This window comes from Dromaius novaehollandiae, chromosome W (genome assembly GCF_036370855.1).
Source record: "Dromaius novaehollandiae isolate bDroNov1 chromosome W, bDroNov1.hap1, whole genome shotgun sequence".
NCBI classification, from domain to species: domain Eukaryota; kingdom Metazoa; phylum Chordata; class Aves; order Casuariiformes; family Dromaiidae; genus Dromaius; species Dromaius novaehollandiae.
Window position 1 is genome coordinate 16484897 of NC_088130.1, and position 11200 is coordinate 16496096.

General features: G+C 40.3%; 1 protein-coding gene across 2 annotated transcripts in view; it reads right to left on the reverse strand.

Annotated features, from left to right (window-relative positions):
• The window catches only part of LOC135324262 (terminal uridylyltransferase 7-like), a 34481-nt gene extending 24977 nt beyond the window's left edge, over positions 1–9504 (reverse strand). For both annotated transcript variants that reach the window (XM_064500144.1, XM_064500145.1), the window contains exons 1-6: positions 9387–9504; positions 7124–7650; positions 2736–2914; positions 2009–2125; positions 842–1019; positions 311–399 (exon numbers count right to left, since the gene is read on the reverse strand). In XM_064500144.1, the coding sequence (XP_064356214.1) occupies positions 311–399; positions 842–1019; positions 2009–2125; positions 2736–2914; positions 7124–7631 (1071 nt within the window). In that variant the 5' untranslated portion in view covers positions 7632–7650; positions 9387–9504. The remainder of the gene's footprint in view (positions 1–310; positions 400–841; positions 1020–2008; positions 2126–2735; positions 2915–7123; positions 7651–9386) is intronic.
• Between the last annotated feature and the right edge of the window lie 1696 nt (positions 9505–11200).

The window sequence follows — 11200 nt, forward strand, 5'->3', positions numbered from 1 at the left end:
GATTCAGTTATAAGAGAAGATAAATAACTCTGTCTTATAGGACTACCAGGAGTCCAGATGTTTTAAGTGCTTTGAGTTTTTTTAGAAGGAAGGTTCAATAAAGCACAAAGCCATGCTATATTGTGGTGTATGAAGCAAAAAATGTTGTTTTAAGACTGCATTAATGCGGTAGCACTGCTTTACCTAATGCATTTTCATTAAAAAAATGCTATTACCACACTGTTGCAAGTTATAGTTAAGTTATACTATACATAAAGGTGCAAACATCCGAAACCACTTGGACATGTGTAATAAAAATGGTCTTACTTACATTGGCAGGAAACTGGATATCTATGTTTACATCTGAAGTTTTGAAACCAAATCTGCTACAGGAGGAGCCATACAATCTTAATGAGCTCTCTGCAACGGAAAGAATTGTACTGCATTTACTCTATATCTAGTTCTAAGTCTGTAGCTACTTTACTGCTTTGCCAGTAGATCTTAAACCTACATCTAGTTTTGATAGCCACAGGAAGTGAAAAAGGGTCTTCCAACAGCACGGAGCTGAGTTAGCAAGTCCTACCTTCCATGCTGTAGGTAGTAAAGGCTTATTGTGAAGGTGAAATATTGCCCATGTCCTGTTCATCTTTTCCTACAATACAGGTCTGTTTGGGTCATTAGTACCCATCGTAATTTAATTCTGATATGAGGCTACTTTGCCACATCATGTCATTCAGCAGAATGTAGTTACTACATATAGTGTTTTATTATTTAACTAATCAAGGTTTCTAAGTAAGTTTTCACCTCTGTGAAATCTTGCAAGTTAACATATCTAGCACTAAAGCAAAATGGCAAATAATACCTGGCAATTTTTGATGCAGTAAATTTTCCATTGTCGTTTTAATTTTGAGCCTTTCTTCTAAATCTTCATTATTTAAGCCAAATTCTTGCACTACATTTTCAATGGCGATACCAATAGCTCGTATTTGGGAAGGTGTTGGAGGAGGCAAGGTAGTCAACAGCTGTTCCTCTTGCTTTTCCTTTAAGGATAAGATGACTGATGTTTTAATGATTTTCTAGTACACTAGAATGAATGCATGCAATTTATCCCCATTAACACCACTATGGCTTTTTAAAATACTGGAGGTAACTGGAAACAAGTGTATCAAAACAGAAACCATAACAGACACAAAGAATTAGATATTCCAGGAGGCTTCAGTACTGCGCAGAGGTACATCACATATATTTGGAATAGAAGAAAACGTCACCAACCTCATCTCCTATGAGGTGGGAAAGGGTAGGAGTTAAAGAGAAAAAAATGGAAAACCTGCACAAAACACTGATTTTCATCTACTTCAAGCTGATAAAGTAAGAGGGATCAGGAGAAATTTAATTAAAAATAAAAAGTAAAATTGAGGTTATGCTGGAAGTTGTTTTGATGTTTGATTATGCTCAGAACTTATTATTTCTTTTTACATATAAACATGCCTATAATACTCAACCTCTGAATTTCACTTACAGTATTTCCGAACGGCAGGCTTCACCTAGACACGCAGGCGGTTATTTCTAATCCTGCCATACCAAGTATGTTTGCTTAGTGTTACTCCTCACTGCTCTGGACTTGATCAAAACACTTCATTGTTGAAATATGCACTAAGATGACTAAATATATTATTAGAAAGATTAAAGAACAGTAAGATAGAAGGCTCAGTTGCTACTGCTTTTTAATTATGTTATATTTAAATCACCAGTAACTAGGTATTATTGAATTATACTTTAAATGAGGACTTTCTTCAATAGTGGACATGAAAAGGTACAAATTAAATTCCCAAGCAAGGTCCAGGTCCCAAGTTTATTGTTTCACCAGCATCACTGAGAGTTTTTGAGAAGCATTTAGAGTTTTAAACATCTACATGGTAAAAATACATAAGGAATGGTTTTAGAAGTAACGCAGTTTCATTCTCACTAGCAGGGTAAGGAGAGTTTCATGAATCTGTGCTTTATACTTCTTTTACTGTCCTTAACTTACCTTTATGCTTTTCTTGTGTCTCTTCTCTTTCATGTGCTTATGAGCAAAAGCCACTGATTCAATCAAAACATCACACAATTTGCAGGTATATTTTGCTGATGGGTAGCTTCGAGGTCGCTAAAATAGAAATGATAAAAAAACCCTTAAGATACAGAGAAATACTACCTTCATTTTATTCAATGCTCCTTCCAAGTAGAGCAGTGGTAACTCTGAAATGCAGAAATATGCACACTAGCTTTCCTAACTCCCTTTTTACAGACAAAAGCTTTGAATATCATATATAAAGCCAGAAGAATGGTGGTATCAGACCAATCAAATCCAACATCTGTCTTTTGTGGGGGAAAATTTCCAATACCCATGGAAGATTATATTAATTGGGCAAACATATGACAAAACTTTTCCAGTACACTGGCCCAGCCTGTAGTTAATTCACAAATTAAAAGAACAGCCCACTTCTGCTTAACTTGCTTCCATAAATTTGTGTATTTGATTTTTTTATGCTTAAAACTCCTGTGGCAGTATGGATATAGACTAAGATTTAATATAGTAAGGATATATATACAAAGGATAATGTGCCTTCTCTTGACAATTCACTAACAGCAGAGTTACCTCAGTTACATAACCAGACTTTTTAGCTACAGTCGGAAAAATTGCTCAGTGTACCCTCTACATTGTATTTACTGATTAAACAAATAGGAGAGAACTACATAGGTAAAGACAATGGCACCTTCTTCAGTCTATAAATGCAGTCTCGCTTCAATCTTTCTTCAGCTTGCTGCAACCCGAGAAGTTCCTTTGCCGACAGCACAGATTCATCTATGACAGGACCATCCACCTCTTCATCTTGATCATACTCATCTTTTCTAGTTCTTCTTGATCTCCTCGGTTTCCTATGCTTCTTCATTTCTTATAAAGAGTTATGAGAGCAAACATGTCAAATAACTTCAGAGTACTACACAGCATTTAGGGTTTTTTCCTTTCCTCTTTAGTTTCCATTCTGGTTATGTGCTAACCAAAGAAGATACAAATCTACCCTGCATGGTTTCCTAGTCTGTTCTGTGCAAATCTGTTAATAACAAGAGTATTACATGTATGTAATAACCTATAGTATCATTGTTTTGACTCTTGCCACCTGAAAAAAACACAAATAGTTTGTCCCACTAAAGAGAGAATAAAAGTCAACCTTATTTAGTTTTGTTAAAATTGGCAAAAAATAAAACTAAATGCAGCAGATTTCACTGTCTACTTGAGATACACCTGTACATCATTTGAATGAAAAGATGACTATGTCCAAACATTTCAGGATGACCAGTAAGGCTTAGATACACAAATCATTTAAAAAAAATCAGCAGTCCCACAGATCACTTAGAATATTATAGAATTACTGAGTGTAGGCCAGTTTGAACAATCTTTACTTGCAAGAGCTAAGAGCACTAAGATATAGCATTGCAGTGAGTTAGCTGACATACAGCAATTTATTATCAGCAGTAACAACTGTAAACAACTGAGCACTTGCTTTTCAATTAAACCAGCATATGGATCAGGATTGTCTTCAGATTATTAAACTGACAACTGAAAAACAAGATAATAGCCCCTTTTGGCTACTCATGTCCATAAATAATTAACTTGACAGTATTTGCATACCTTGCTTAATGAAGGTACATATCTTGCAAAATGAACATGCTTGGAAAGCTTGTTATGTTTACATCAAAAGTTCTGGAAGACATTAATGGACATATCATTTCTAGTTTTAAGTAAGCTTTGCCTTTTTTGAAGCAGGAATTGATAGCGGCCCGAAGAAAACAGGTAAAAGTGATCTCAGGAATCTACACAGGCCAAATGCATGAGTTTAGACCACATCTTACCTTTCATTTAAGCATCTATACAAGATGTCCAGGTGCTTGGAATTTTTAAGTTCTGAGTGCTTCTGAGAAAGTTTTATGCAATCTTCTTAAACTCTGAAGCCCTCATCATAGCCTGAGGTTTTCATTTGTAATATTAAAAAAAAGATTAAAAACAACACACCCGTACCAATTTATTGTCTCTAATAATTGGTAAAGAGGGATGACCTGGCTGTAAGTTTTCAACCAGTTGTTTGATTCAGTTCACTGCACAGCACGTGTGTGCTAGTGTTGTCAGCAGGAATAGCGCAAGAATGGTAATACACTTCCTTTCAGCAGAAGTTTATGCTGGAATAAACAGAACAGAACTAAGGTGTAATAGTTTGCAGGAACAGTACGCCAATGGAAGTCCCAGGAAGCAGAAAGAGAAGTCTAACTTGTGTTTTTACTTTGCACATCCCTTTGATTTCCATACTGTCTCTCCTGCTAAAATTCCTAAGACATACAACAGCTGTTTGGTTACATTTGATTACTGATCAGTGTAGACAGAACTTGGAGAAAATGTCCAATATATGACTTTGCAAGAAAGTCTGACAGGTCCCTACTAGTCACTTATTTCTGTAAGCACAAAATAACTTTAAAAAATTTACAAAGTAAATATTTCTAATATTATTCAGCAGTTACAGTACTGGCAATCTAATTATAGGCTAATGACCATAAGTACTAAAGGCAAGGTAAAATTACAGGTCATGCAGAAGAATCAGTGCCTCAGAGATTTACTAAACTCCCTCACTATGAGTTACAATCAGGTAAGTAAAAAGCTAAGGCAAAGGGACAAGTACATAAAAGATCTCAAGTACAAGGAAACGCCAAGACATCAGAATTAGAGATCTCGAAGGGATCTCAAGGGGTGAGCTATTCCATGCCTATGCTTCGCAGCAAAGATTAAACAGGCTTGGTCAATCCTGCGCGATGCTTGCCTAATCTGTTCTTATAGGCCTTCAGGTACAGACCCCCTGTGCTCCTCAGACAGCTAGCCCAGTAGTTCACTAGCTTTACCATTAGAAACTTCTCCTTTATTCCTTACTGAATCTTTCTTGCTGAACTTCAGGCTAATTGCTCTGTGTCCCACCTATGAGAAGCACGCAAAACAGATTTTAATACTCCTTTAAATAGCTGAAGGCTATTATCATGCCCCCAGTCCCTCCTTTCCTTCTGTAGAAAGATTGGGGATTGTTTAAACTTTATGTAGTTTCTGCTTTCTTACATGTCCTAGCATTTTTTGGTCTTCTTTGGATTGTTTCTGTTTTGTCAGTTGAAACGGGGTGCTCAAAGCTGAACAGAGCACTGCAACTGAGAGTTTGCCAAACACAAAATAAAGATTATTTCAGCCTACAACTCTGTTTTCATGCCTCACAACAGCATGACATTGACTACTGGTGATCTTCTGATTCATTATAATTCTAGATTCTTCTCTGAAAAATTGCTACCTAGTAGCTTTTTCTCCTACATTTGTGCATTTGACATTCCTACTTGTATTTGCACATATTTCTATTGTATTTCATCCTATTTTTAGGCCATGTCTCCAATTTTGCAAAATTATTTTAATATCTCTTCCTGTTTTTCTGTATTCAGTTCCTACCAGCTCCATGGCACATGCAGACTAATAAGCACGCTCTCTTCATTCATCATCTGGATAGCATAATAAACATCAAACAGAATAAGATCTTTGTAGATGCTCGCTCAATGCTGCCTTTCATTTTCACAAAATCATTGATAAGTATTCTGTAAGTATAGTTATCAAATTGGCTTTGTAACTCTTATTAATTTCATCTAGAAAAATATCCCCTAGTTGACTTATAGGACTGCCACACAAAAGCATCTCAAATATTATTAGCAGTATCTATCCACTGCTTTTCCCATGGCCGCGAGAGCTGATCACCCTTTTGAAGAAATTAATTAGACAGACTTAACATAATTTATTCTTGACAAATCCATGCTGACTGCTACTCATCTCTGTGTTACCTTTCAAATACTTATAGTAAGCTATATTATTTGTTCCAGAATGGATTTCTAAGATTAAAGTTGTGTATCTTTTTTTAATTCTGTGCATTTTGTTGTTAAGAGATGTTTGCCTTTTCCTATTTGCTGGTATCTCATTCCTCCCAGATAAGTTCCCAAATGTAATTTCCAGTGATCCCCAAAACCTACCTCAGCAAGTTTAAGTTTCACAGGATGAAGTCCAGTAGACCCAACCAATCTGAGAACATTTAAGTATTCTACTCTGCTGTTTCCTCATCTGAGGTTGAGCTCAACTGTGCAACACAATTTATTTCCAACAGTGAGAGACATGAGGCACCTGGTCCCAGTTCATTTCTTCAGTAACAGCTGATACCAAGGGAAATGACAACTAACTCTTGGCCTTCTTGGCATCAGCCATCAATATCCTTCCTTCTCAGCAGAGTGGCAGACCAATATTGCCCTTGGTCACTTTCTTAACTAAACTAAGAGAGATTTCTTGTTAACTTCAGAGATCCCTGTTAGCAGCAGCTCATCAGTACCTCAGTCTTTCTCATTTTATCCAATACATACTCCATTCTTCAAAGCTTTGTACTACTTTCATCTACTTACACTTCTTTCTGAGCTCAAGTTCAATGAAGAACTGATAATACCAAGCACCTTAACCCCTCCTGCCTCTGTTCTCTGCCTGGCTCTGCAATTCAACATTCGGGGAATTATACTCTCATTATTAGTATCAATTGTCCCATTTCATCCAGAGAAGTTCAATATGCACAGAAAGTTATTTTTATTATTGTAGTATTATTGCCTCTTGCATGTAGAAACTCCTCACAATATCTATAATGCATTATTTTTATCTTCATTAAGGTATATGGTTAGTGACTTCATTGAAAGCTCCAAAAATCTTATTCTGTAGCAGTTTAACTGAAACACCCCTTATCAGTCTTGACAAATTCAGTCAAATTGTACCTTGAAAACTGCAGAGACGCTATACAGATGCTGCAATCTACTTATACTTACCACTTAAAAACCAATTTACCAAGCCAACACAATTTACAAGACAAGTTCTGTATCATGTGCTATAACAATCTGTTTAAAGTGCTGCAATACAGTACAGTCAACAGTCTGCAAGGTGTTACAGAACAAAACCGATTTTTTGCTTTAACAATGAATCTTGAAATTGTACTTTTCAATAGTATATGAGGAAAGCTACTTTATGGAATAGCTATACAAAATAAACAAACATGTTGATTACCAGAGCTTCCTTTCGGCATGTCTGAAATGTCTTCACTTGTTAAGTCTTTCTGAAGTTGTCTTCTTACATTTCTGTTTCCTGCACCTTCAACCTCCTGAAAAGAGTCCTTTCTTGTCCGATTAAGCATGGGAATCCAGACTGCAGATCTGTACTCTCTCCAGCTGTCAGAACCACCACGATGGTCATCAGATATCCACTTCTTCACTTGGTCTTTTTGCATATCAAGTAACTTTGACCCTTGATTGTGACTCATGTTTTTAAGTGAATTTGGGCTACTCAAAACACTACGTGGCCCTCGTCTGGGACTATTTCCATAATGAGCTGGTGCTCCCTTTTTCTTCTGAAGGCTGATATCTATTTTATTGCTATGGCCATTTCCGTACTCATCCATGACTTGGTAGTCTTTTTGTAAAGGATTCCCTCTCAGTTCTCCTTCATGCAGAATTTCCTGTTCCTTATTATGTTTGGCAAAGCAAGGTTTTGCAGCATCTCCCATTGTTATTGCCATTCAATTTAATGATTCACACCTAGAAATCAGAAAGTTAAAGTAGCATTTTAAAATAATCAACTAATAAACACAGGTGCACTGGCTATAATTTGAGAAGGAAACTGCCAACAATCAAAGCCCTGGCCCTGTAATACCATTAAGGCATGCAAGTCTTGGCAGAAAACAAAATTTGCTCCTACGAAACAAAAGGTTGTCTGAAACTCAGCTGTCCTTCTCCTCTTAAAGTGCCTAAACCTACAAGTGGTTAACAAAATTCAGTGACAGCCCATGCGCTTTTGGATATGAAGGTCTAGATGGCTTTAGGACAGAAAACAAGGTGGCATAAATAGACTGTTTCAAGAGTCCATGTCAGTCTCAGCTCATGGCACAGGAATGCTTTGAAAGAAAGATTCTAGGAACTTAGGCGCAGGTAGAATTCAAGGGAGCAACAAAGAAGGATGCTCCAAAAGCCATTCTACTTCACCTGAATATTAATCACCTTCCCCCAACAGTTGGCACTGTTCACCTGTTGAAAATGAAAATTGTGGTCAAATAGGATAGAGATTCAGAAGTTGAGCACTAGCATAAACCTCAGTGGACTGTGAAAGGAGGAGCTATCTGGAAGAGACTGGCCCAACATAAACAAACAGCAGCAGTCACAACTACTCTGAATATTGTTTGATTTAAGTAAAGCCATATACAAACGAGAACAAAATGCCTTCTCTTTCAAAAGACAGGCATGTGCTTAAGGATGCAGAGAAGGCTGTAGAGCATTTACTAGAAGCAGTTAAGCAGAAGATATATTTCTGCTGTCTTTAATATGGGACCATGGTGTCTGACTTGCTTAGATGTCTTTTAATTCTGCAGGCCTTAAAGGCACTTTTAGGAACCTCAGTGTCTGCTTTCTACAGTCTTGAAGCTTTATTATTTATCCCTCTCTTAAGCAGAAAAAGTGTTTTGCTCTTATATGAGTGACAAAAATAGACTGGTACCTGTCCCAAAAAACTAAATTCAGTCAGTTATTCATTACTGTGGAGAACTAGCTACAGTAGCTAGTAACTGAAAGACTTTAAAAGGCACAAAGTAAACTTACTACCTATTTTAAGGAGGAAACAGTTGTGAAATCTGTATTTTAGAGTGACCTAGAAACAGCCTGCTTTAGACTCATCCCAAGAAGCAAAACCCACACCCAACCACCGGGGCGGATGATGAAACACACCCTGCGCTGGAAGACAGCACAAAGCAAAGTTCACTTCAGCATTTGGTTCAGGAGCAAGGCGCCGGGCTAGACAGCTGGGCAAGAGAAGAGGCTTGCTCTCGAGAGCAAACACAGCTGGGGACAGCAGTCCCTCTCCGCGGGCTCAGAAGCGGCAGGTAGCGGCAGCCCAGTTAGTTACCAACCGCACCCGGACACCGGGCTCATGACTCCCGACTGCCGCCGCCCCCGCGCAGCCTCCTGCTGCCGCTCCGGGGCCGGCCACCTCTCCTCCAACACCCCCCCGCCGGACGGGCGCCTCCAGCCCTCCCCGCCCCAACGACGGCGGACAGAAACGTGAAACAAGGCCCGGGGCAGAGGCCCGCCGGGCGGGCGGGCGGCGGAGAGGGGGCTGCAGGGCCTGCGCCGCCCCGGCCCGAGCCCCGAGGAAAACAGGGCCCCGGGCTGGGCAAGCGGCGGGGAGGGAGGGCGAAGGAGGGAGGCGAGTGGGGGGGGAGACCCCCGGAGGAGCCGGCGCCAGGGGCGCTTCCGCCCGGCCCCGCCACGGGGAGGACACTCACCCGGCCGCCGCCGCCGCCCCAGCCCTCACCGCTCCCCCGCCATTGTGCCGCGCCGGAAGCGGCCCGGTCCCTCGCGAACGCCGTCCGCCACGGCGCTTCCGGCGGCGCTCGCCCTGCCCTTCGCCCCGCCCCCGGCAGCCCGCCCCGCCCTTCGCCCCGCCGCCATGACGCAGCGGGAGGCAGCGCGGCCGGCCGTTGGCGCTGCCTCGGCACCGCGGGCGGCCTCTCTCGCTGCCGCCACTGGCAGCGGCCGTTATCGGCCATCGAGGGCCCAGCGGCCGCCTTCCCGCCTCAGGGCTCATGTCAGGCTGCACAAGAGGGAAACTGAGGCCTCCAGTTGTGGGGGAGTATGAGTTTTACCCCAAAATGCGGGATTTGTGAGTGCCCTCCCACGGTGGCACAACACAGGGCCAGTTTTAGGATATGTTTATGTCCTCAAAGACAAACCTGAGAAGCAGTCAGACAGACCAGGAAAAGTAGAAGAGTTTTTTTCTTTTAAATAGTGGGAAGATGCCAAATACAAGTGTTGACAACCTAAACTTGCTTGGCCTACCAGTGTCCCTGAACACTGTTTCAGTAGTCGGTCACTGGTGGTGGGAAAGTTAGCAAGCACATTCACAGTTGACTAGCATCACAAATTAGCTTTGCTTATGGTAGGGTTTTTAATCTAGTACACAGTATGGCTGGATTTTATAAATAAAATCACGCAGTCATGCAAAGGGGGGAGTATATAAAACTGTTTTGGTGGAGACTGTAGGTTTGACACACGTGGAATTAGCAGAAAAGAAATTTGCCTCATTCTGCCAATCTGTGGTGGGGAAAATATTTAAGCATTAGGCTTTGTTTTCATACAGATGTTATTCCACTTCAATTTAAGCTAAGTCAGACTTAGTCCTAATAGGGTGCAAGCATTTGTACTAGTTGAAGTGAATCCGTTTTCAATATCAGCTTTATTAAATGTATGAGAGTCACATTCGTAGATTAAGTTTACTATAACCAGGACAACCCTTCAAAATAGCTAGATGTGCAAATATTTCAGGACATCTCTACCTCTGTGATTTTGGCAACTGGCTACGTGCTGTAGAGCTGGGATCGCACCAGTCATTTCAAATATAGGTCACCAAACAGGCTCCAGATTGCAAGGGCGTTATGTCACAGCCAGCCCTGCCAACACATTAGTGGATGCATTACTGGATATAGTTGTTTCTTATAGCTGGGAGGATACTTCAATAGATTTTCTGTGGAAGCCAACTGATCTAAAAAGATGTTTTGTCTGTATTTTGGTCATTTTACTGGAAACAGAACAGTAAATAAATGTACTGACAAGAACAATTACAAAACCAGTACAATGTAAGAGACTGTTCTGAATGTAATGTCATTAGAGAACTGAAGACGTTCCCATGTCACTGGGAACCAAAACCAAGCCCATGTAATCCACATGTCTCATCAAAACTAACCGGTATAAGTAGGTAACATTCAGAGCAAATTACTCATTACAAATACAGACATAAATACAGGAAGTGGGAAAAACCTGGTATGGTGTTGCTTCCCTAGTGGTAATTGAATGGATTACCTTAAAAAGGAGAACAGAAATGCCGAATTGCTTACAGTTGAGGGAGCTGCGAAAGTGAACACGTATCTGGTTTCTTATAGGAGAACTTCTACTTCCTTCATCTAATTTCTTCTTGCTGAATTAAATGGCACGTGTGTTTTGTGAATATTGCTTGCACTTGCTCAGCTTCTTCCTCTTACCGCTTCCTTCTGTTTCTACCGGCCCTCTTCATTACCTAATAACTGCCTAGTTTAAGTTAGTT